Source organism: Perna viridis, chromosome 11 (assembly GCF_037379345.1).
Source record: "Perna viridis isolate PV_CMFRI_1.1 ecotype Kerala chromosome 11, ASM3737934v1, whole genome shotgun sequence".
NCBI lineage: Eukaryota > Metazoa > Mollusca > Bivalvia > Mytilida > Mytilidae > Perna > Perna viridis.
The window spans coordinates 24,840,506-24,868,380 of NC_142455.1; the positions used below are offsets into that span (position 1 = coordinate 24,840,506).

At 33.9% G+C, this 27,875-nt stretch overlaps 1 protein-coding gene across 1 annotated transcript; it reads right to left on the reverse strand.

Annotated features, from left to right (window-relative positions):
* Positions 1–8,543: 8,543 nt before the first annotated feature.
* LOC148603486 (lysosomal acid phosphatase-like) lies at positions 8,544–27,693 on the reverse strand. Its single transcript, XM_088552104.1, has 11 exons — positions 27,562–27,693; positions 26,435–26,530; positions 25,209–25,295; positions 23,911–24,066; positions 22,746–22,841; positions 21,830–21,919; positions 20,442–20,586; positions 18,114–18,196; positions 17,081–17,255; positions 15,394–15,522; positions 8,544–11,712 (listed from the first exon to the last, which is right to left on the reverse strand). The coding sequence occupies exons 1-11, from the start codon at positions 27,643–27,645 to the stop codon at positions 11,600–11,602; spliced, it is 1,254 nt and encodes a 417-aa protein (XP_088408230.1). The 5' UTR covers positions 27,646–27,693; the 3' UTR covers positions 8,544–11,599.
* Between the last annotated feature and the right edge of the window lie 182 nt (positions 27,694–27,875).

Consider the following 27,875-nt stretch of genomic DNA (forward strand, 5'->3'; position numbering starts at 1 on the left):
GATAGCACAGATTTATGGTTTTCCACAATCTCTTTTTGGATTGTGTGGAAGCAGTATAGGTCTTGTCACAGTTATTATTTTCTACATTTTACTCTGATAATAAACTTTGGACGTAATGTTTTGCAGACAAGACAATGTTGTTTTAGGCTTTCTCTGCTGGTACGACAACACATTTGTCATGTATAGTAGACAATGTTTTTGCTACATCGGGGTCTTTCAAAACTGATGTAGCATTGGCACTCATTGACCTACTTAAAACTGTCATTCGTTTCGAAATTAAAGACCTCACGGCCTTTAACCACTCTGACTGAGAATCAATGTCTTCTTGTTCTCGTTTTATCCATTTTCTTGCGTAGTACTCCACGGCATCCAATTTATGGAGCATGGTTCACGGTACTTGGGACCTTTAGAAAGGATATTACGCAGAGATTCGTTTCCGATTATGGTTAAACCTCCCGTAACGACGTGACCGGATGGACCATATTTGAATGGAGAGTTTTTACAAGAACAGTCAGGCGGTTTAGTCTTGAAGTCCTCAATCTGTAGCCTTGTATAATTGAAAATTTTGGATGCAATGGGTGCAGTATAGGAATATGAAATAATCGGTATTGGTTAGTCTTTGAAATATGGGGAATTTTGCTGGAAAATCACGGATGCCCCAAAATGAACACAACTCCCTGATGTGCTTGAAGAAGAACATAAATAAATGAAAATATTTTTTAAGTCTTTCAGTTATCGTGCAAAATGTACGGGACGGGACGGAAGAGGAGACGTAGGATGGTAAAAGAAAATGTCCCAACTTTTAATTGTAGGGGGATAAATATCCAGTAAAAAACGTCGAGAACCGCTCGAAAATAGAGAAGACTCATAAAACGACTCAATGGGTTTCAACTTGGACGTGCAAAGACTAATCAAGGAAACCAAGATTCTAGCGGAAATCAAAACAATGTAATCACGGACAAAGACCAGACATTGAAAACACACACACAACAAATAACCAAAATAGTACAGACTAAACAAAAGTAAATGAAAAACTCGGACTAAAAACTGGGAGTGTGGATCAGATGCACCGATAGGGTAAGCGTCCTGCTATTCTAGAAACACCCACCAAGTTGCTCATAAAAAGTCAAGCCCAGGGGAGACGAAGGGATGTTGCCACAGATGAAAGTAATTGACAATACGGAATGAAAAGTCATCACGTTTGTCGTATAGTTTGGACAATGGTTTTCATTTAGGGGGTAGATGTATCAATTCCCCGTTAGTATTGCATGTTCCTGGTTAAAGCAATATAAACCTAAATCAGGAGTACAGGAAAGTGCACGATTACTGACTAAGTAAGGGCTAGCATCGTCCCGCTTCATTGATTTTCTTTCATTTCAACCATTTTCCCAAAAAACGGGAGGGGGCATCGAACCTTGATCCGCCTTTGAAACTTTCTAATTTAAGAGTATATATGTCTTCATTACCGGCAGTTGAAAAGAAGTAATTATTATTTCCATCTATACTATGAAGACAATCTTTGAGGGACAGCTATATTTGAGACTTTCTCATGAAAGTAATCTCTATTTTACTCGACAATAATACAGGAATCAACTGAAATGTAAAGTTCCAAACCCTTATAGAATTACTTTTACCATTAAAAGTCTACTAGCAAACTAGACAGTGATTCACCGCAATCCACAATCACACAACTCCAAAAGCACTCAAAGTAGGACTACCTTAGAAACATCATGTCCCACACATGAAAGATTTGTTTATTGATACTTGGGCAACATAATAAATAAACAACTTTTTACTTAGCTGATAAGTAGATTTTCGAGCAATCCTCCAAAAACATATCCATGTGCACGAAGAAGAACATATAGATGAAACATTCTCAAAAGGTGTATACTTAAAAAAACAAATATGATTGGTTTTACTATGCTGATTTGGATCCAATTCTGATATACCACACATGTTGCTGAAAGTGTATTCAAATTAAAAATTGGACTTATACATATAAGAAAAATGAAAGGGAGCTTCCCATTTTAGATATATACACTTCCCAAAAGTTTCATATCAACATGTGCAATTGTGCATCTTTAAAACTTCCCCCTTTTTATAAATAAATTCTGAAACTCGAATATAAGAATTTAAAAACAAAATAAAAGGAGCTTCCCACAATAGATATATACATCTTCACAAAGTTTCAATTAATTAATGAAATTAAGCATTTTTTGAGTTACATTTGTATTGCGCGAAAACTGTAAAACACCACTTTTTCTATGAATAAATGTAAATAAGTCGAAAACGAAAAATTGGAATTAAAAAAAATAAAGGGTGCTTCCCACTATAAATTATTATTTTTTCAACTAGACTTGATCAAATGTTTTCGAGTTATCATGCGAACATGTGCGTGACGGACGTACGGAAGGAGAGACAGGTTTGGGCGTATACCTTAGTTAAACATAAAAGCTTTATTGACTTGTAGTACTGAGCTCATTGTCCAGTTTACGTTGAAAATAATTTTTGATATAACTTCCTCAATGTTACAAGTGATCATACCGATAGTTGATTTTTGGCCTGTACCATATCTTGCAGATTTATCGAAATATCTGTGGTTTTGGTTTGGAGGCATGTTTTTTTTTTAAAAAAAAGGTTGCGATCTGATTCCTCATTGTCAAGATTGTCATGGTGTAGCAACATTTGATGAGTGTCACCAGTTTTTTTATGAGCTTTTGATATTATCTCGCTGGAAGTTTGTTTATTTGACTAACTGTATCATCATATATGGTAGAGCCCCGTGCAGGTCCGGGTGTTAAAAGAATAGGCCTGCAGCAGCGCTAAGCTTGTCGTGAAATGCGCCTAAATAGTGCCCAGAAACCTAGCCGGGGGCCAGGCGCTCTGCCCACAGAGCAACTGGGATATGTGCCCCAGGTGGTGGAATGGGGTACCCCTGGCATGTTACATGCTGGGGTTGTCAGGCTATAATACGGAAAATCTGACCGTAAACCATAGAGTGGTGCACCGTATTGGGAAAGATGTCACGTTCCTCGCACGTTAAAGAACCCTGCTGTGGTATGAACCTTTGCGCTCCGCCACAGGAGGCTAAATTGCCCGACCTTACCCATCCCCCTTTTTCTAGTGGCAATCAAAATTTGTCGACCCTATTATCCTTGTGTCCCATCCTTTTTTTCATTTTATCATCCACTTCATGTTCATCATGCTGGTACCTCCCACCCTTCGTTTTACAGTAATTCTACACAAAGCACGGAAAGCTAGATACTCACCCAATAAGTTAACTAAACCGCTGAATAGGCTCATTCGTAAGGGATGTAGTTTAGATATTGTTGTCAAATTGTTAAGTAAAGCATTTTGTGGTATTAACATTGATTCGCTCATAGGGCCTTTACCTAGAAATTAAAACACTATATTTAAAAGCATTTGTTTGGCAGGACATGAGTTGTGTCCTTACTGTATGACTTATGATGTACCGTGGTTCAAACCCAGCTTGGGAAGAATCGAGATTGATTCAACATACGATGAGGACGTAACTTTTTGTAGGTTTAAAGTATTCTGGAGCTGACATGTCAGTTAACTGCCAGTAGGTCTTAGTACATTTGTGTAATTTATAATCAGTCTCCGTTTAACAATGGACTTAGAACTTTTTGAACTGATTTTTAGGTGTGTTCAAGTACTTAAGTACTTTTAACCCCGCAGCATTTTTTACGCCTGTCCCAGGTGAGGCCTCGTCTCGTTTCGTTTTCACTTTTAGTTTATTTTTTTTTATGTTACATGGGTATGCAGGGGCAACTCTTTTGCTGTACCTGTGTATAATGGTGTTTTGGGGCCAGCTGCAGTCTGCCCCGTTTTATGATTGCTCATCGTTCATTGAAGACGAATGGGTGGCCTTGGGCTGACATTTTCATCCCGGTGGGGTTTTTGTCTCTTTGACAATACATCATACCTATTCTCGTTATATAATTGAAACAAGTTAAAGTTCAAAAATTTATGTTAATTCACTAAAAATGTCCTAATAAGCTGGCTTCGTTCATTTTATTCTTCTTGGATATAACTCAGCATCTCATTGGGTGCAAACTAATGACTCACACTCTATATGTTGACGTACTCCCAAAAAGTTAGAGTGGGGAAATGCTCTCAGACCCACATGGGGTCTGTTAGTAGGCCAGAGCGTCAACAGAGCAGCCAAGCCACTAGTCGTCTAAGGACATACTCTAACAGAGTTCTTCGGTAAGGTATCTCGAAAGATGTGCTCAACTACCTCAAACTACTAACAGACATCTACCGAAAATAGAAGACTCATAAAACGACTCAATATGTTTCAACTTGGACGTGCAAAGACTAATCAAGGACACCAAGATTCTAGCGGAAATCAAAACAATGTAATCACGGACAAAGACCAGACATTGAAAACACACACACAACAAATAACCAAAATAGTACAGACTAAACAAAAGTAAATGAACAACTCGGACTAAAAACTGGGAGTGTGGATCAGATGCACCGATAGGGTAAGCGTCCTGCTATTCTAGAAACACCCACCAAGTTGCTCATAAAAAGTCAAGCCCAGGGTAGACGAAGGGATGTTGCCACAGATGAAAGTAATTGACAATACGGAATGAAAAGTCATCACGTTTGTCGTATAGTTTGGACAATGGTTTTCATTTAGGGGGTAGATGTATCAATTCCCCGTTAGTATTGCATGTTCCTGGTTAAAGCAGTATAAACCTAAATCAGGAGTACAGGAAAGTGCACGATTACTGACTAAGTAAGGGCTAGCATCGTCCCGCTTCATTGATTTTCTTTCATTTCAACCATTTTCCCAAAAAAAACGGGAGGGGGCATCGAACCTTGATCCGCCTTTGAAACTTTCTAATTTAAGAGTATATATGTCTTCGTTACCGGCAGTTGAAAAGAAGTAATTATTATTTCCATCTATACTACGAAGACAATCTTTGAGGGACAGCTATATTTGAGACTTTCTCATGAAAGTAATCTCTATTTTACTCGACAATAATACAGGAATCAACTGAATTGTAAAGTTCCAAACCCTTATAAAATTACTTTTACGATTAAAAGTCTACTAGCAAACTAGACAAAGTGATTCACCGCAATCCAAAATCACTCAACTCCAAAAGCACTCAAAGTAGGACTACCTTAGAAACATCATGTCCCACACATGAAAGATTTGTTTATTGATACTTGGGCAACATAATAAATAAACAACTTTTTACTTATAGCTGATAAGTAGATTTTCGAGCAATCCTCCAAAAACATATCCATGTGCATGAAGAAGAACATATAGATGAAACATTCTCAAAAGTTGTATACTTAAAAAAACAAATATGATTGGTTTTACTATGCTGATTTGGATCCAATTCTGATATACCACACAAGTTGCTGAAAGTGTATTCAAATTAAAAATTGGACTTATACATATAAGAAAAATGAAAGGGAGCTTCCCATTTTAGATATATACATTTCCCAAAAGTTTCATATCAACATGTGCAATTGTGCGTCTTTAAAACTTCCCCCTTTTTATAAATAAATTCTGAAACTCAAATATAAGAATTTATAAACAAAATAAAAGGAGCTTCCCACAATAGATATATACATCTTCACAAAGTTTCAATTAATTAATGAAATTAAGCGTTTTTTGAGTTACATTTGTATTGCGCGAAAACTGTAAAACACCACTTTTTCTATGAATAAATGTAAATAAGTCGAAAACAAAAAATTGGAATTAAAAAAAATAAAGGGTGCTTCCCACTATAAATCATTATTTTTTCAACTAGACTTGATCAAATGTTTTCGAGTTATCATGCGAACATGTGCGTGACGGACGTACGGAAGGAGAGACAGGTTTGGGCGTATACCTTAGTTAAACATAAAAGCTTTATTGACTTGTAATACTGAGCTCATTGTCCAGTTTACGTTGAAAATAATTTTTGATATAACTTCCTCAATGTTACAAGTGATCATACCGATAGTTGATTTTTGGCCTGTACCATATCTTGCAGATTTATCGAAATATCTGTGGTTTTGGTTTGGAGGCATGTTTTTTTTTAAAAAAAAAGGTTGCGATCTGATTCCTCATTGTCAAGATTGTCATGGTGTAGCAACATTTGATGAGTGTCACCAGTTTTTTTATGAGCTTTTGATATTATCTCGCTGGAAGTTTGTTTATTTGACTAACTGTATCATCATATATGGTAGAGCCCCGTGCAGGTCCGGATGTTAAAAGAATAGGCCTGCAGCAGCGCTAAGCTTGTCGTGAAATGCGCCTAAATAGTGCTCAGAAACCTAGCCGGGGGCCAGGCGCTCTGCCCACAGAGCAACTGGGATGTGTGCCCCAGGTGGTGGAATGGGGAACCCCTGGCATGTTACATGCTGGGGTTGTCAGGCTATAATACGGAAAATCTGACCGTAAACCATGGAGTGGTGCACCGTATTGGGAAAGATGTCACGTTCCTCGCACGTTAAAGAACCCTGCTGTGGTATGAACCTTTGCGCTCCGCCACAGGAGGCTAAATTGCCCGACCTTACCCATCCCCCTTTTTCTAGTGGCAATCAAAATTTGTCGACCCTATTATCCTTGTGTCCCATCCTTTTTTTTCATTTTATCATCCACTTCATGTTCATCATGCTGGTACCTCCCACCCTTCGTTTTACAGTAATTCTATACAAAGCACGGAAAGCTAGATACTCACCCAATAAGTTAACTAAACCGCTGAATAGGCTCATTCGTAAGGGATGTAGTTTAGATATTGTTGTCAAATTGTTAAGTAAAGCATTTTGTGGTATTAACATTGATTCGCTCATAGGGTCTTTACCTAGAAATTAAAACACTATATTTAAAAGCATTTTTTTGGCAGGACATGAGTTGTGTCCTTACTGTATGACTTATGATGTACCGTGGTTCAAACCCAGCTTGGGAAGAATCGAGATTGATTCAACATACGATGAGGACGTAACTTTTTGTAGGTTTAAAGTATTCTGGAGCTGACACATCAGTTAACTGCCAGTAGGTCTTAATACATTTGTGTAATTTATAATCAGTCTCCGTTTAACAATGGACTTAGAACTTTTTGAACTGATTTTTAGGTGTGTTCAAGTACTTAAGTACTTTTAACCCCGCAGCATTTTTTACGCCTGTCCCAGGTGAGGCCTCGTCTCGTTTCGTTTTCACTTTTAGTTTATTTTTTTTTATGTTACATGGGTATGCAGGGGCAACTCTTTTGCTGTACCTGTGTATAATGGTGTTTTGGGGCCAGCTGCAGTCTGCCCCGTTTTATGATTGCTCATCGTTCATTGAAGACGAATGGGTGGCCTTGGGCTGACATTTTCATCCCGGTGGGGTTTTTGTCTCTTTGACAATACATCATACCTATTCTCGTTATATAATTGAAACAAGTTAAAGTTCAAAAATTTATGTTAATTCACTAAAAATGTCCTAATAAACTGGCTTCGTTCATTTTATTCTTCTTGGATATAACTCAGCATCTCATTGGGTGCAAACTAATGACTCACACTGTATATGTTGACGTACTCCCAAAAAGTTAGAGTGGGGAAATGCTCTCAGCCCCACGTGGGGTCTGTTAGTAGGCCAGAGCGTCAACAGAGCAGCCTAGCCACTAGTAGTCTAAGGACATACTCTAACAGAGTTCTTCGGTCAGGTATCCCGGAAGATGTGCTCAACTACCTCAAACTACTAACAGACATCTACCGAAAAAAAAAGGAATCTCAATAAAGGATGGTCGTGTGAGATCTGTAAGGATCTTTTGAAATACAGTGTTTTAATTTAGCAAATCAATGGTCACCCCTCATCTTCCACTGATCCAATGCTATTAGTGAATTGTGACAAAACTCATAATAATAAAGTAATCCAGAATATTACAATATACTTTTACTATATGTTTTTTTTTAAATCAAAACTACAGCTATATGATAAAAAATTTTGATCCCATTCTCAAAAAATTGAAAACTGCTCATTAAACATACTGGCAACTTTTTTTTCCTCTTTAAAAATGTATTAATTTCCAAATTTATAGCATATGGATGGCAAAATAATCAACAGACAAGTAAAGAAGATTATTATTGACTTTAATTTGACTGGAAAAAAAAACGTACAACAGTAGAAAAAATGTATTCTTTCCTTCCATATATATTTCATTTTGTATTTTTGGCTTGATTTTCAATAATTATACCCACCCAATAAAAAAATATAAAATAAAAATGGTACTCTTGCTTGCATCACAAAGTCACCATTAACTGTTTCACTTTCCTAAAAGTCTGTATCCTTACTTGCCCATGTGTACTTAGAGATTAGAAAAGACAACTCAATTTGTTTCAAACTGGCCCCTGAAATTTTAAATTCGTAGAAAAATCAGAAAATGGGTCTTTCCAAAAATATCTTTTCCAATCCCCGAATGAATGAAAAATTGAACATTGCATTTGTTTTGAAGATATGGTAGACTTTATAGAGGTAGAAACAAAATTGAACTTTATCTGTAAGTACATTTGTACCGGATCACAACTCCTCATGACTGGACTGAAACTTTTTCATTTATTTATTTCACTATACAAATTAACATACAAACAATGAAAAAAAGGTCATTGCACATAACTTGTACATAAAACATATTCATAAGTACATGTAAACGTAACTTAACATGGAACAGGGGCATTATCCATCACCATCACGCCTTTAAGATACACCCCCAATTACTACCGCACCAATAAGCCTATTCATGCCCCTTATTGTGCTATTGAGGGTACGTGCCCCCATTAGTGCAACAATAGGCCTATTCATTCCCCCTATTTTTCTACTGAGGGTGCATGCCTCCATTATTACAATAGGCCTATTGATGCCCTCCATTGTCAAAAATGCAGAATCCCTCCCTGCTTAAAAATCACAATTTTCATAAGACTATAAACATATTCAGTTATTGAGCACACATTCATCATAATTACATCTACTCCGTGTATAGACAATACATACCACATTTTGTTCTGTCAGAAAGTATTAATGTAAGCACTGGTTAAAATTTTGGACTATATACAGCTGCCCAAAACATAAAAAATATCCACCATCTCCCCTAACTACTAAAGGAATAATCTGCTATAAAATATCCACCATCTCCATAACTACTAAAGGAATAATCTGCTAACAATATAAACTTAACTTTATCACAGAAATATGTCTTAACTGTCACAATAAAGTAGTTTTATTCAAAATTTGAAAATGCATGAAACATAAATAAACTGAGAAATATGCAAATGCAACTACATACTTAATATTATTGACCTGACATGAGATGTTCACAGAAAACTAACAATAAAATCTTAACAAGAAATTTCTAAGTCAATTTACTGTGGCTGCATGGATGATACAGGTACAGGACTATGATGTAGAGATGCAACTACACATTAAATACTATTGACCTAACATGAGATGTTCACATTAAAATGGACCTAACTAGAAAACTTAATTTTTCAATCTTAATGCCAATGCCTGACATTCTATATCTCAGTCTCACTTTCTGTGACTTTTATCATAGATGAAACCATTAAAAAAAAAAAAAAATTAAGCTTCCTTTCATAACAAAAACTACAACAGTTAAAATCCATTTTTAAGTATTTCTGTAAAACATATAGATGGACAGACAGACAGACAGACAGCAGTAAACCATAATATGCATGTCACAAGACAAGCATACCAAAACAAAAATGTCAAAAAAGCAAGTTAATCAGCATTGTAAGTTGGCTAAACTACTGAGTGTTAAGCAAATCAGCTCCATGACCAATGCAAACAAAAACAACTATGTTACATTAAATACAAAAAGAAATATGAGCAATACTTGTGACATTATTCACAATAACCTGAGGAAAAAAAAAACTTGTCAATCTAACAATAAGGCCTCTCAATGTCAATATCTTGGCTCTCATGTAATTTCAATGAAAATTAAGGAGGTAGACATAGGGTAAGGGACATGACTCTTACAAATCATTCAAATGTTTGTATTCAGCATTTTACATCAATCTGATATAAGTATCTAAGTAACTTTGACTATAATCATTTTCTTTCAAGGCTGTGGTGAAATTGAATTTGATACAAACATACCACTGATTTCAACAGTTACATCCCTTACCCTAGGTCTACCTCCTCAATTAGGGAAAGAGGATTTTATTCATACTTAACAATAACCACTCGAGTTATGACCATATACAATGTAAGACACAATTATTTGTCTATTGTTTGTTAGTATTTTTTAAATCCCAACAGTGTAGAATCACAAAAAGAATATTTACAAAATGTTGGTACACCAACAAAACAACTTCAAAAACAAATTTGTGACCAAATTACTCATAACTGAAGCCTTATAAATCACATTAACTTGACATTCTTCTGTTGCATATTCTTAAAAAGAAGTCATCATATACGCTAAATACTGCGTGCCAACACAAAATTGTGATATCACTGCACCTTGATCTTTGATCTAATATTTACACCAGTAACACGTAACAAATCTAACAGTTTAAACACCTTGTGAGGAATAAAACAACGAAAAATAAAAATACACATTTCACAACAAAAGAATTTGACGAAGAAAATCAAAGATCCCCACAAGTCAAATTTTCACTTAAATTAATCAAATAAATAATGTCCCAATTACTTGAAATTCACATGAATTTCATGAAAACTTATCACACTCGCATGAAGTTTATGTGTGAATTTCATGTAAAAATCATATTTATTTCATGTGAAGTTTACCTTAATACAGTGTAAAGTTCCATTCACATAATAATCATTTCATCAATATTTGCCTGTGTACCCTGAATTCTTATAACAGTGTTATAGCTGACAAACTTGAAAAATAAAGGAAGCTCATCATAACCCTGACATTTTACATGGAATGTGACAAGAAATAAACACTGAACTTCAATATTACTAACACATATTCCCAAAGTAAATACATTGTAAATTCAGAAATTATTGAATGTACTCCTCCTATTGAAAATAAGAAATTTTTCCATGCATTAATTCTTGAGATTTTTAATGTTATCCAGAAATGAGATTTTAATTTTTGTGGTTTTCAGAAAAAAATATCCTGCATTAATAATAGACTAGTAAATGAAAATTGTATTGATTGCAAACTTGTCTATAATGGTCATAAATTTGCCTATAAAAAAAACATCTCAATTGCTCATATTACAGAATGTGAGATAAAATTAAAACTTTTCACTTTCTTCATGGTGCAAGACCATAACAGCATGTTTAAAAAACTGCAATTGAAAACCTGTCACATCATTCCTTGAATTAAAATCAATTTCTTATATTAAAATATGAGCAAGTTAAGATTGCTAGGAATGAGAGGCCATTTTCTATTCAAGGTTCTGAGATGAACACAGAAACTGAAAACTCTGTAAAGAAAGAGCGCTTAATTCAAGTGACAACAAATAATAAAAAAAATAAACCGAACAAAATGCTAGAAAATGACCCCTCAATGATACTTCCTCCCAATCTACTTTAAATCTAACATCAGTCTGAAAAATCATCGTAATATTGGAGTTTTATATATTCATACTCTCTAGCTGGTCACCTAAAGTTTTTATATGTCACTTGTTTTTTCCTGAACTGACAGAACAAAATGATAACCACCACCAGGAGTATCAGAATCACTGCTCCTAACACAGCTGTAGTAACTTCATCTATAAAATAAAAAAAAATAATTATATAAGGCTAAAAAATCAGAAAATAAATAATCCAAATATAGTTACCTTCCCTGAAGACTAACACTGCATCAAAACATCATTAAAATGGCAGAAACCTTTGTAGGTCATTGTACATGTAAGGTGTTAGAATTCACAATTGATTGAACAGACAGATTTCAAAATCAAATGCACCAAACTACTGTTATTAAATTAGAAACTTCTGCAGTACTATCTTTTTCAGGTATTTGGCCAAAATATTACCTTAATATTTTGTATTCTAGAGAAAACTTTTAGTGAAATGCACATTTAATACAATGTTTTGCAATTTAGATTTTTTTGGATCAGTGACCACAAAAAAAACCCAAAAATAAAATTAACTAGAAATTCTGTGAGCAATCTCACAAAGAGAATACCCTGCTTCAAATATGAAGTTAAATATATAATGTAACTTCAATTATAGTTGGTTGGAGTTCTTTAACAGTTTTCCTTCACACAATTCTACATACCAACCTTTCAACAAAACTTTACAAAATTCCCTATAGTAGTAAAGGAGTTGTGCTTTCAAGGTTTTAACATGTAAAACTTGAATTATCTACATACTGATTCCTCCAACAGTAACTATATTAATTCATGCACATCTACATATGATTCCCAACCTTCCTAAAAAATTTCATCAAAATCCCTCGAGTGGTTTAGGAGATATGCAGATGTGGTTTTAACATGTAAAGTCCTTAAGTAGATTATCTACCTTTAGAGTCCTCCGATAGTAAGTATATTTCTACATGCACATCTACTTACAATACTTAACTTTCCAATAAAATTTCATCAAAATCCCTTCAGCCATTTAGAAGGAGTTGTGCTGATGAGATTTCAACATGCAAAACCCTTAATTTGGATTGTCTCCTGTTGAAGTCCTCCTACAGGATCTATATTCCTTCATGACCATCTACATATGATTTCCAAACTTCCTATAAAATTTCATAAAAATATCTCAACAGTTGAGGAGGAGTTGCACTTACAAAGTTTCAACATGTAAATCCCTTAAATCTGATTATCTTCCTTTAGAGTCCTCCACTGGTAAACTATATTCCTTCATGCACATCTACATACGATGCTCAACCTGTCTATAAAATTTCATCAAAATCCCTAGATTTGTTAAGGAGAAGTTGTGCTGACAAGAAATGTGGAGAGACAGACAGATTTAAGAACTGACAGACAAACAGATAGACAGGGCGATTTCTTTATAATAAAAAAAAAACAAAGACTGAAGTCTTTAAGGTGGCTAATCCTCAAATATTCTTCCTATGCCACTGATTTTGGCTTGCTATCAACATCCAAAATGGCACAATGCAAAATGCTCTAAAATCGTGTGCATTCCCTTGATATGATTACTCTGTCGTCACCGTGATGACCCAAATCTTTTTCAATCAAAACAACTGGTTACCAGGAAGTGCAAGTAATGTTTTCGTCTCAAATTTTTAGTGATCTTTGGGTCACTTATGATATTGACCAGGGAACCAGATTAGGAACCAGATTAAACAACTGGGAACCAAATAACTGGCAATGGTTATATATATATATCTATATCACAAGTATATGATATTTATGAGGTACATTTTGAACTTGTATGATGCTAGAACTATGATGATATGATGCAGGGATGGGGTAATCGTAATCAATTGTAATTGATTACATTTTTCAGAGTAATTGACAGTAATCTGTAATCAACCAACTTTTTGACTACATGTAATCATAATTCAATCGATTACAGCAAAAAAAAAAATAATAATAATAATAATAAAAATGATGTAATCGATTACTTTCGATTACATTTTGATTACTTTAGAAAAATAGTCTAACATGATAGCACTTTATTTCAGTGCATTGGATGCATTCTTCAAGTAATGCTCTTTTTTACAGGTACAGATAAAATATCATGTATAAAATGACTTGAGATTTCTGAAAAGTTACATTTTATTAGATTTTTTGTTTTCTTGAAGTCCCTTATGTCAACAAGATTTCCTTACAAATTAACTTTATTTCCAGCTTTTGAACAAATGGCCTTTAATTTATGTTCAAAATATATATATCAAAGGCTGAGTGAATATCCCAACTACACAAAAATAAAAATGTTGATTATATTGAAATTCCTTAATACATAATTTTTCAATAAGAGTTCTTTTTATTTGTCATTCTAGTCCAGACTTTGTTTTCCTTCTTTACCTTAGGGCATTCCTGGTGCAATATTAAACTTTAGAAGTTTGTTCACTCACTTACACTAGTGAGCATTTTGATTCATCATAACATTAAGATTAAGAATAAGAAGTCATGTTGACAATGAACCTATACAACTTCATGCATTCCACTCTGACACTAAACATATTTATGTAATTGTTTATAAATTCAAATATGAGAATAAAGAAATATAATTTAACTGTTTATAAATTTAAATAAGAGAATAAAGAAATATAATTTAATTGTTTATAAATTTAAATAAGAGAATAAAGAAATATAATTTAACTATATTCTTTTCTTTTAATACTGGTCAATTAATGACAGCAAGACTCTGTTAACTTATTAAATTATCTGGACCAACATTTAAAAACTTTTTATTTATTTTTTCAGAGAAAACATCACAATGAGCTATACATAAATACATATGCCAGAATCAAGTAAACAACAAAATTTAATTCAGTTTGTAAACAAAAAAAGTACAAAATATGGTCAAAATGATCCCAAACAAAAAGAAGTGACTAATGCCATGGTCCATATAATAGCAGGCATATAAAAAAATATTATCCAATACTAGCATCAATGGCTTAGAGATTCCTTGCAATACCGGCTTCTTCTCCACCAACTGGAAGACTTTTTAGTATTGCTGGCGAAATCTTTCGTCCTGACAGATGTCGCTTGAGTGATAATACTTTCCACAAATTGATAATGGTTAAATGCAATTCTGACTTCTGACTTTAAAGCTTTAAATGATGCTAATGTAAATTTTGTTATTTTCCACTATAAATATGTTGAACAGCAATATTGTTGTAACTTTTTCATAGTTATTTCTTTTTATTTTGTAGAATGTAATTGACTGTAATCGAAAAGTAATGTAATTACTTTTGATAAAATAATTGATTGTAATCGATTACAAACAAAAATCAGAGTAATCAATTATTAATCGATTACACCAAAATCCTTAATATAATCGATTATTAATCAATTATATGTGACAGTAATCGTGCCTATCCCTGATATGATGGTGAACCCAGCACCAATCAGCAGCTTAATGTGGAGCAGTAATATATAATTACGCAAATTATATGTGAATGTGAAGTACTAAAATTATGAGTGCTAACAATATTAGCAACTTAATGACAAATAATTAAGGATGGTTATCAATACAAATTTAACCTCTGACCTTAGAAGCACTGAGAACCCGATTTCAGTCTGAAAGGAAGTTAATATGTAATACAGAGTAAGGATCTTTACTAGTTTCGTATCTTTGACAAAATGTTTATCTGTACATAGCTTACATCTTAGTTTTGTTTAATTATGAGGGAAAATAAATTCTAGTTGATTTAAAACTATATAAAAGGATAATTATTTTTAATATATCAATATATTCATCTATTTCCTCTTACAGGTTACATCTGCTTCATATTTTGAAATAACATTTCTTACATGTAGTTAATGATACAGATTTATTTGTTGTACCAGGTCCAGATAATCCACATTCTTTCTTCCAATTAACTGGTATGTATGGTTTAGTGATTCTCTGGAAATCTTCTAATGGACAGTCAGCAGCACAACCTAAAAATTAAAGAAAAATGGTACAATTGCCCCCGGCTTCAATAACTAACACTGCCAAAAATTATGTACAAAACACTTAAATTTGATATTGGTATTGAGTCAATCATAACACTTCTAACACTGTACATACAAGTTTGGTACAATTATATAAATAAACAACAACAAAAAACTGTAAGCAAAGCTCATTAATGAATACCCTCACTCCAATCAATAGAAACCATATGGTCAAAATACATGTATAAACATAGTCTTGTTTAACCTTGCTGACATCTAAAATCAAATATATGTACTACAAAATGGCACACCCATAAATCTTAATATAGATATATGGGATGTCAGAATTTTCATTGAATTCCATTCAGAAGTTTGAGAGGAGTTATCTATGATAAGATGATCCTTCCTTAGAAGACCAATGACTAATGAGTCCATGTTTTGCATCATGAAACCCCAAGGTCATTCACATGAAAATGAGAAATGACATCATGTGATAAAGCATGTGTGCAAGTTTTACTGAATTCCATTTAGTGATTCCAAGGCAGTTGCAGATGGAAACAGGGAACAGGTTGACTTAGTGACAAATTGAAGAAAGGAGGATTAATCAGACATAATGATCATTATTCCACAGGCATCAAAATAGGGGTGTATGATCCAGACAAACATTTGTATAAGATGGATGAAGAAAACAAGATAGAAAATGCACCTTAAAGTAATAATTCTTTCACCCTGTCATAGCAACCAAGCAAGTTTAAAGAGGGGATTAATTGAACTGATTTCTATATTGGAAAAGAAAATGTTTTCACTACAGATCTATTTGATCTTGAGAGCAATTTCAAATGGTGTCAAACTTCAAACAATATTGAACAAATTAAGATTTTTTTTTGTGTATAAACATTGGATGGGAGTTATGAAGTTTAATTTGTCAAGGATACCCTAAAAGAAGCATTAAACAATAATTATTAAGTCAGATTTAGAAATGTTATGTACTATGACAAACAGATTATGACATAGTAGTTTCCATACTTCTTTTTGTATCCCACTAGACTACTTACAATTAGACTTCTAATTCTAGGTTGCTGCAAGATTGAAGTCATCACTACAGAAGTTTTATGGTTGTGATCATGAACTCATGGATCATTACGTTGTATCCATCTGCACCATTTAAACTGATTTGTTCATCATGTCATAGTTTTCCTTTCTTCTATCGTCTACCCTGGATTTTAATTTTTATGAGCAACTCTGTGGTGTTTCTAGAAAAGCAGAAAACGCTTACACTATCGGTGCACCTGGTCCATGCTCCCAGTTTATAGTGGAGCCAAGAGTTGCTCATTTGCTTTTGTTACTTTGTATGTATTATTTTGGTTATTTTATGTTCTTTGATGTTTGTATCTGTTTTCCATGACTGGTATTCGTTCTTGATTACATTCTTTTGACTTCTGCTAGAATATTGGTTCCATTGATTACTCTTACACATATAAATGTAGCTAAACCCATATCAACCCTTGAGCTTATGTCAAGTTTGAAACATAAAAAGACGTAATATTTTTTTTCACTACTTTACCTGGAACAGTTAGTTTATAAGCAGTATCTGTGGTATTTTTATATAGTACATTGACATAATATCTTCTTTCAGTATCCTGATGGAGTTCCACAATAACAGAGGCAGCATATGGTGGACTGGTACCATGTGAGAATAAATTCAGAGCACTCAGCAAGGCTGCAACAGTGGTGTCATGCTAAAAAATATAATTAACAAGGTTCACTTAACTACAAAGATACAGCCATCCTTATTTTGATGTTTGGAGCAGCACAGCTTTGTACTGGAATGCAAAAAAACAATATTATCAGTGAAGAAAGGGTGCAAATTATCTCAAACACTTTACCAGACTATATTAAAAGTCCTACATTATCTGGGCTTTCCACAGTTGGGGCAAGTGTGGACAAAATATTAGTTTTTGACACACTTAAACATAGACTTATAGTTCATTATGGACACAACAACTTGTTTGGACACAACATATCATTAAATTTAAAATTAAGTTTAAAAAGGGACCAAAAATAAACAAATTGATTTTTTAGGGTGTGGCCCCTTTGACCCTTATAACTCAATAAAAATTAAGAGATATCTGAAATCTGATTGAAAAATGCAAGCAGGGATTTCCATTAGAAATTCAACAAAAAAAATTTTCGAAGTCAGACCAAAAATCAAAAGTTTATCTTTTTGGGACGACCCACTTTTGTAGCCCTTTAACAGTTAAAGATAAGCCTACCCTGTAAAAAAAAATTGAAAAATATTTCAAAAGAAACAGAATGACACCTGAATCATAAAAATCTGATCATCATAAGCTTTTTCTATCAATTCTAATGATAACACTTAATTTTCTCTTTTAAGCCCATTATTTCCAAAAAGAAATGGGGGCAAAAACTTCCGAAAACTATAGGGCGCTCCACAAAGTTCCTAGGAAAAAGATCGAATTAGTTTTACTTAAGTTTTCGAAAATAAACTTAAGTTCATTGATGCTAATGACGACAACAACAACAGGGTGATAGCAATGAAAAAATATTTGGGATCGTATAAAAAAACACAAACTTACGCCTGAGTACATGTACATTTTAGGGTTGGTTTGTCCTTTGGAAGCATTAACCATTTGCTGTACAAATTCTCCAAGTATGGGACCTAAAAATAACATGAATAATATAATTCAACGGTCTCTTCAAAAACATCTAAATAGGCAGACTAAGAATATTCCCAAAGCTATTGCAATGCTCTGCACTTTCCATGTCATCCAACTCTGTATACATGTATACAAGTAAATCTAGATGATCTACTCACATACCAAATATCAAAAACCCACATTGAAAGACAAAAAAGTTACAGCCTTGACAAAAGTTTGTCAAGGAAAAAAACAGGAATTTGACCTTGAGGTCAGTTTAAGGTCATAGGCCACTATCCATGGCATGCGACACATTGTCTTTCGGTGATCTACAAATATCCTAAATATCGAAAGCCCACATCAAAAGACAAAAAAAGTTAGAGCCCGGACACAAGTTTGTCACGGAAAAATTCAGGAATATGATATTGAGGTTGAAGTTAAAGGTCATAGGCCATTATCTATGGTACAGGACACATCACCTTTATGTGATCTACCAACAGGCAAAATATCAAAAGCCTACATAGAAAGACAAAAAAAAGTTACAGCCCAGATACAAGTTTGTCACCGAAAAACAGGAATATGACCTTGAGGTCAAAGTTCAAGGTCGTAGGACATTGTCCAAGGTACGTGACACATTGCTGTGAGGTGATCTACCCTCATAGTGGTCATGCCAAATATTTAAAGCTCACAAAAAAGTTACAGCCCAGACAAGAGTTTGTAACAGACGGATGGACGCACGGACAGAGTGATCACCATATGATGACTGCCACTTTCCGTGGCGGGGCCCTAATAATAAGTGTAACCATTAAAATGTGTCTTATTTCTCACTTGCATGAACACAGATAGCACTCCAATGGCTTTCTTCCAAGAAGACAAACAATACTGTAGAAATACTATTGTTCGTAGGGTGACATTTATCTTGGTTTTTGTGGTTACATCATACTTTGGAGGAATCATTTCCAAACACAACTTGGAGGTTCTTATCAAAATTTATAAATAAGATTTCAACAAACCATCAAATTGATATCCATGAATAAAAGTATGTGTACCTTCACAGTACAAATACATTTCAGTTGCTCAAAAGTATTATGAAGAATTCCCAAGATAGCAGTATACCATATTACATTCATTAAAAAGGCTGGCACATAGAATTGAAAGTTTCAAGTTGTTCAACCTTGATAATCAGTCTTTATTTGTGTTGTATGTTTTTAGTTTTTGAAGACATCACAATTTTATATTTTTTTAATAAAAACATTAATTCATACATTTGTACTAAGTCTAATGCAGTATGGGAACTCATTTTTAGCTAACATTTGGCTTCTTTCCTTCTGCAGTAAATATTTTGGCACTAGTAAGATTGGGAAGAGTGAATAATCAAATATGATCTATATAATAATATAAAAAAGGAGGCCCTCAAGAGCCTGAATTGCTCACCTGGTTTAATAGCTATAAAATTTGAATACATGCAAAACCTAAAAATGGTCAAACATGTTTGACTAATTTTGCACAGATAATATTTGTCATGATACTAAACATTTAAAGATTAATCATCATTCAACTTATGTTGACTGTTCAACACGCTGAAAGAGCAAATAATCATTAAAAAATGAAATCAATGAACTTTTCCCAAATTTGCACAAATTATAGATCTTTACATACTGTTACATATAAACTTTTCAAATTTACATTGATTATCAATCTTCTATTATTTTGTTAACAACAGCCAAAAACATTCCAAGAGGTGTTAACAGATTTTTCTCAAATTTGCACCAAAAGTAATGACTGAAATACTGAACATTTTATCAATTTACATTAATCATCAATCTGCTTTTGTTTTCTAAATAGTAGGCAAAAACTGATAAAAACGACAAAAATGACACTTTCAAGAGCCATAATTCCAAAAAAGGGCCAACAGATTTTTTTAGCCAGAGTTCTTTTATCTGGTATGGTTTCTGATATATAAAAAAAATATATAGCGATAACCCTATGTTATATTTTTAGTAACAGCAGCCATGTTTTTTGGCAAGAGACCATCACAGATACAATTTTGGGAGTAGACATGCCATGGATGATTTTCATCAAGATTTTTCAAATTATGTTCAGAGGTTTCTGAGGAGAAGATTTTCAAAGAAAAGTTAACGATGGACATTAGACTAAGACAGAAGTAAAATGATGAGAAAAGCTCACATGGCCCTTTGGTGAGCTAAAAACTACATCAATGTGTTAGAGATTGACTATATAACCATACAGAATTAATATACCCAGTACCTCCCATCAGTTTAGATTTCTCCTGTCCACTGTATAGCAGCTTGAACTGCCAGCTATCCAAGTACCGTAACTTCTGATAAACTGTCATACTACTATTATTCCAAGCTTGATCTGCCCAAGCATCTACTGTTATATTGTGTGCTTTCTGAGAAAAATGAAGACAATGTGTTTAGGGTACAAAGGTTTAAAATCAACCCAACAATTAGCATGCCAGACTTCTTTTTATTCAAATGAAAGTTTTGTTTTAAAAAAAATTAGAGGATGTAAGTCATGTACATTTCATTTTAAAAAAAATTTAAATGATTAATCAAAATACAGTCAACCTGTCTTAGCAAACACCTGCATTCAGCAATTACCTGTCTACAAGATTCAGGCCTTCAGCAATTACCTGTCTACAAGACTCAAACACCTGCATTCAGCAATTACCTGTCTACAAGACTCAAACACCTGCACTCAACAATTACCTGTCTACAAGACTCAGGCATTCAGCAATTACCTGTCTACAAGACTCAAACACCTGCATTCAGCAATTACCTGACTACAAGACTCAGGTCTTCAGCAATTACCTGTCTACAAGACTCAAACACCTGCATTCAGCAATTACCTGTCTACAAGACTCAGGCATTCAGCAATTAACTGTCTACAAGACTCATGTATTCAGCAATTACCAGTCTACAAGACTCAGCTATTCAGCAATTACCTGTCTACATGACTCAAACACCTGCATTCAGCAATTACCTGTCTACAAGGTTATGATTAAAAAATTCCTATGAAGAGCATTCTATGAAAACTGAACCTATATATCATATGTATTACTCATATCAAGTGACAGTGATTTTGCCCTCAGTTGAAAGGTCACTTAAAAGACAGGTCTGACTGTACATGTATATGAATAGCAACCAAAACACATATTTTCCAGCGTTTTCTCTTTCTCTCTGTACATGTATGCTGAGCCTTGTGTCTATCATAGAATTTTTGCTTCCAATGTCTTATTTACTCTGGGTTTTAAGATTCACTTTTAGTTTGTAAATCTAAAATAAATAAGTACATCCATTTGCTAAACACAGAAGATCAAGCAACATTGCATGAGAGGTCAAGACAGGGGTTAACATGAATACATTTACAACTGACTAATCAAAGGGGCAGATTTTTCTTTAATGGGAGTGTTCTGATACAGTAAGTTATAAAGGGGGATGTGTTCCAGATTATATTTTGTATGAACACAATTTTCCAACAGAGGAGGGGTTGTTCCAACCCCCAAAACGCACAATTTTCTTTGTACTCATATATCCACTCAACTAGGGTTTAGAGCTTCAACCTCTAGCTTGAAAGTTTGTTTATTGTCAAAATCTTTTTTAATTATTTCTTTTACATTTGAATTAACTTACCTCACAAAATAAAGTATCAGCTAGCATCCATACATTTGAAATGTTTATTTCTTTCATGCCAGATTTATTGGCTACATATTTGTAAAATTCCTAAAATATAAATATAAATAGTGTTATGGATAAAAATAAGAGTATGAAACTAATTTTCTCCCATTCTAAGCCGATGATTAAAAATGCACTTGTCTTTTTAACCACCAGGTAATGATTAAATTTCTGTGAGAGCTTTCCCACCATTTCACATTTCGTAGTTTTCTACAAATTTCATGGATGAAACAGGTTCTCCTCCAATGCTCTTGGGGATTACAAGATTTTTTCCCTCTCGACGGTTAAATTTTAGATTTAACTATCTTGAATGAAGAAATCTTGTAATCCCCTTGAGTCTGAAGAAGAATCTATATATATTCATTCATTTTTGTCACTAAAAAGTACTGGTAGTTAACTTCTAATAAAGGCAATCTATATGACCTGATAATAGGAGAGATATATAAACAGACACTACTTTAATAGCAAACTATTGAATTGATTGACTGAGGTTTAACATCCTATGGTAGATATCTCATGTATTTCAAAACAATAACATGTCTGACCGACATCCTCAGCAGGATCTTAATTATGTTCGCTCACAGAAGCAAAAGCCTGCAGGTAGACATGATCCCCACTAAGATGCAATCTGACTATGAACCAACCATTCATTACTCCATCCCCTAAACACTGTGTGCTTGTCAGAGATGCAGTAACTACCATTTTTTTTCTCAATTTATTGAAAGTGATTTCAAAATAAAAGTGGATTTCTCAGGCTATTTTCTGATTTCCAATAATGCTCCAATTTTTTCAAAGGGGACAAACCCACAGATACACCACCTGGATCTGTGTTTGTATTACTACTGCTGTAAATAAAGCATATAATTATTGTAACCTTGTTACTGGTCTCCTCTGCCAATACTTCAGGAGTTTGTAAAGTCTCTTTGTAAAGTTCCTTGTATCTGGGGCAGTTCTCTCCCATATTAATGACCTACAATATAAGCATTAAGTGGTTAATTTTCTCAGGTGCTGTTTTTGACATTTTTCACTAGTCTGCCTAAAAAGGTCAAAATAAATTCAGTAAAATATTTACTCTGTGCACCACTTAGCATCAGCCAAAATTTTTTGCCTCAAAATTGCAAAATTTTACACCCACCATAATAACTAGAAGTATGGTATACAATAAATTCCTTTTTTGCACATGAAATAAGTAATGCATGAACACAATGAACTAAAGAAGCCGCAGAAATATATTTTTTTTGCTTGAAATTTAATGTAAATGATTCAAAATGAATATAACAATGGCAATACAAGAAATATATAAAACCATATACCCATGATTTGGTATCATTATGAATTTTGAGTTTTCTTTGGTGAGCACTTACAATTTGATCAAAGTTCTAATTTGTGGTCCAACTGACCTCAAAGGTAACCCTATATATAGTTATCTGAGAAAATTGTAAGAGAAAAGAGTTTTCATTTTCAGTGTAGTACAAAAACAAAATGCCAAATATTTACATTGCCCTTGTACCTATATGGTCTTGATAGTACCATTGTTTAAATTTCTTGTATTCTTCTTTTTCCCTAGAAGCACTGCACAGGTGGCTACAATAAAAGTAGAGCTGGTCATCTGTGGGTCAATGGGGTAAAATGTAACAAGGACATTGTCTTCTTTATTAGGTCTGATATGGGCAAGTATTGTCTGCCAGTGGGGTTCAAGGTTCAGGTTGCCAGTGGCCTCTCAAGGATTACAGACATGATCCTCTAGGTTGGGGATGGGGATGGTAATATTGTCTTGCAATGTCTTCTTTTTAAAGACAACCGGTAGTATGGACAGGTACGAGCAGCTAGTGAAAGACAGGGTATAGGTTGCCATTTGCTACACAATGACTTTAGACAAGGTCCTATGTGGGTCTCTGGGTGGTGGTGGAAAGGTATGGGCTGCCATTGGGAAACAGGTCATAAGCTGCCTGTAGACTACATAATAACTACTGAAATGGTCCAAAATGGGTCTCCTTGTAGATTATGGGAAGGGGGTGAACAGAGCAAAATCATCTTACATTGTCCTCTTTCTTAGGCCTGGTATGGACAGGTATTGGTTGCCAGTGGGATACATTAGGACTCCAGACTTGGTTACCCCTAGGTGGGTATAGACCAGCTAGATTACAGTAGGCACTCATCAGACAACGGTCCTCGTTGGAACTGGCTACCTCTAGCTAAAAGGAAAAATGCAAATAGAGCAAGCATACAGAAAGCACTTGTCAAGCAACAGTCAGCATTAGAACCAGTTACTGCTATCTGAGTTAAAAAGAAAAGACAAATAAAGCAAATTTTCAACCATTAATGAATTATTCATTTTGCATAGAGTTTTCATTTAATGCTTAACTCCAATCAATCTTTTTAAGTACCAGTCCACATAAAATTTCAGACACTACCAATGGTAAAGTGATTCATGGTCAAGAAAAACCCACCAAAAAAACAATTATTTTTCAGTCTACATATGTTATACTTTCACAAAGCAACAACCTTTTCTTCATTCAGATTTGCACTTTTTAGAAAATCATACATTTATCTCCCACTAAAAGCAACCAAATCAAGCCCAATCAAGAACGATAACTCTTGCAAAGTGCAAATTTCATGTACAATCTATGTGATTTTTATCTCAAAAGTGCAACAACCAAATGAAAAACTAAGACTGGCTACATGATCAGTTACTGTGTCTGAACAAGAAATAAACTGAATTCGGTTGGTTTTTGACATGCATGAATCACTGCCTGTCTGATTTTTAGAAAGACTGCTACTTCACAAGTAAATATGTCAATAATTCTTTGTAGTCGTTGAGGTAAAATTTTCAGTAAATAACAGGGCCTGAAACCAATACAGTTGAACCTGTCTAAACTGAACCCTGAATAATCTGAAACCTGTATAAAATGAACCCTGGCTAGTCTGAAACCTGTCTAAACCAGACATTTTCTAAGGTCATTTTATATCAATTTTATTGTATTACTGGACAACTGTCTGAACTGAGTTCATTTTAAAATCCAAAAGGGGTTCCATTTAGACAGGTTTTTGTGTATCAGTGAATATACTACTTTGTATTGAAGTGTAACTGGTCCTTACTCAACTGAAAGTATTGTTGTTTAAAAGAAGAAGTTTTGTTTCTGTTAATCATATCCTCCTAACTAGATAAGGGACTATGTTTCTTTAAAAAGGGGCACAGTACCCAATCCTACTAAATTTTTTACTTGGTTGCACTGTTTAATTTCTATTGTTTTTTATTTTAAATATTCTTCTTGATGACATATAGGCAATGATATTTTAGGCTAGGTGGAATAGTGATTACTAGCAATTACTGTACCTCTGTATGTACATAACTACTATTGAGGAATCCATCATATCTCTTCCTTAACCACTGACCAAACTGGTAGTGCATGTTCATACCTTCCTAAAAACATTAAAATATCGAAGAAATAAGGTCAATCAATAATACAAGGATTAAATATATGTATACACAGCAAATGTTATAAAGTCTTATTTCGTATCTATGATGACTTAAAAATACCATTTTCAGTTAAAACTGGAATGACAGAAGAATGTAAACAAACTAAAGAAAGCTTTTAATGCAGGGAAGATTTATCCAGAACTTTTAATAGTAATTTACAGAAACTGGGAAAAAAAAAACTTTAGTTGTAAAGGATGTCATTAAGTTAATTTCTTTTTTTTAAACATCGTCAGTACCATGCAGTTAGGTCATAATCCAATTTCAAAGGTCAAAATACAAAATGATTTAAAAAAAAAAATTAAAAACCAGGAAGTATATTCAACTTTAATATGATATACACAGACTTATAAAATTACACTTGTCATTGTTAGCACAAGTATTTACAAAAATTACAAATTTGAAGCAAGTACATGTACATGTACATGTAACTGTACCAACAGGATATCCAGGTCATGTTTTGATATTTCTAAGTACTTATTCATAATTGATGAAGATTTAGAGTGTCCACGAGTAGCATTGGCCCATGTGCAGATATTCCAGACCTAAAATGGTGTACTTTGAACATTTTCTTTATTTACATGTATATAATTTTTTTTTGAATATTTCTTTAAATCCAGATTATCTTACCAATAATGAATTTGAAAATTCTTTTATAATGGCTATGTCATTTGGTCACACCTGCTAACATAGTTGCTTCATTTTATTGCCTTTTCAGGAAACTGATTGGTACATGTAGGGAGCAAAAAATAACCCCAATGGAATGAAAATGTTAGCCAAAGACCACCCATTGGTCATCAATGAACGACAAGAAAACCCTCACATCACTGGGCAGGCTGAAGCTGGCCCCAAAACATCATTATACACAGTCATGAAATTAAGTCAAAATTTAAAATTATTTAAGATTTTTTTACATACATAAATGTATGTATTATCAACTTCCAAACATTTCAAGTTTTACCCAGCCCCAAAAGAGAGCCTCTCAGAAGTCTTGTGAGGAGCAGCAAAGCTGGTAGATTTTCTAAATCTGATAATGTTGACTTCTGGATAGCTTGTGTGTGATTACATATACAAATGTATCATACTGTAGTTAGCCACCCAAGCCCCTGAGGCCATTTGTCTGCCTTGTTGTGGTCTGTTGGAAATATCACAACTGGTGACCTATCTCCATGGCGATAAACCTGAAATAGACAACAAAAGCAAACTTAAAGACATTTTCAGATCTATAGATGTATAAAGTTTGCCAGAAGTACTGATGAGGATATTTGTTGCAAATATACAGCAACTTTATCTGATATCGAAATTAAGACACAGGACTATAACTGTGACGCTTCCGTCTATGATTCAAATTCATAAAAGTACAGAGAATGTTCAAAAGAATTCAAAAGTTCTGTCCATCTTATGGGGAATATTCATCAAAACATCAGTTACAGAATTTAGAAAATTTAGCTAGCAGAACATCAAAAAGGCTCTGGTGATGTAACCAAACACATGGTGAATTCGTTATGTCATGGCAAATGCTAAAATTAAGAATGTTTGCTGCAAATTTGCAGTGTATTAACTGCCCAGGATAACTGCAAGCTTGCAGATATCATGGAGGTACCAGTCTTGCATTTAATACCCCTGAGCAGATGTACAAATGTACATCAAAACATGGAGAGATTAAAAAAAGTGCAATTTCTCTTTGTCTCTTTTGTAAACTAATGTTTTGTCAAAATTGTGAATTTTGAATTAATTAATGAAATACAGCAAACATCACACTATGACACAGCAATTGTTAAGAGAATTTAACATTATAACCTGAAAAAGTAGGTGTGATATGAGTGCAAAGTGAAAGTGAAAGTAGAAAAAATGGCTATATATAGTTCAAGACTACTTTTCTCCCTGATTTTATGGCAGATGTCCTTGCTAGTGCTACATGAGTGAAAGATTTATAGAATCAATTTTTTAATGGTAAAGATATGCACTTTACTAGTACTACATAAAAGTCTATTGGAAAATCTACAACAGGTCTCCTCCATATCATGACTCCTGGTTCCTAGTTGGGTGTAAGCAGTGAATCACCCATGCATGGAGTTGGAATCTCAAAACTTAACAAACGGACACAAGAAGTTATTTCAAACATCAAACACGCAGAGTTGCAGACCTCAGCATGGCATGAACATTTACCAAGTCAAATTTCATTATGTTATAAGCATTAAAAAGGTCGTACCAAATTTACTAAACGTAGAGAACTGTCTGCTGCTTCTGTCAACGAAATCAGAACGAACACGAATGAAAATATTGATTCTTTCATTTCTACAAAATTCTCAGCTCGATCAGATGATGTTGTTGTCACTCGGAAAATGCATTCGGAATATGTTTAAGGGGAAATAATTTGTATTTTCCCGCAAATTTTAGTATGTTTACATAGTTAATTAATTGACAGATGGGCAGACAAATATTTTATTATCATAACTGATACATTAAAAAATATTTGTTAAGTGGTAATTAAGAAATAAACCATTTAGTGTCATGGGAACAGGG

What these genes read in the sequence shown, in the direction of transcription:
- LOC148603486 (XM_088552104.1), bottom strand. Translation starts at nt 27,645, where the DNA reads ATGAAAGAATCAATATTTTCATTCGTGTTCGTTCTGATTTCGTTGACA. An exon ending in GGCTTGGGTGGCTAACTACA is followed by an intron (nt 25,296 to 26,434) that starts GTATGATACATT and finishes TAATGTTTTTAG; the next exon opens with GAAGGTATGAACATGCACTA. An exon ending in ATCTGTATCATTAACTACAT is followed by an intron (nt 11,713 to 15,393) that starts GTAAGAAATGTT and finishes TTTATTTTATAG; the next exon opens with ATGAAGTTACTACAGCTGTG.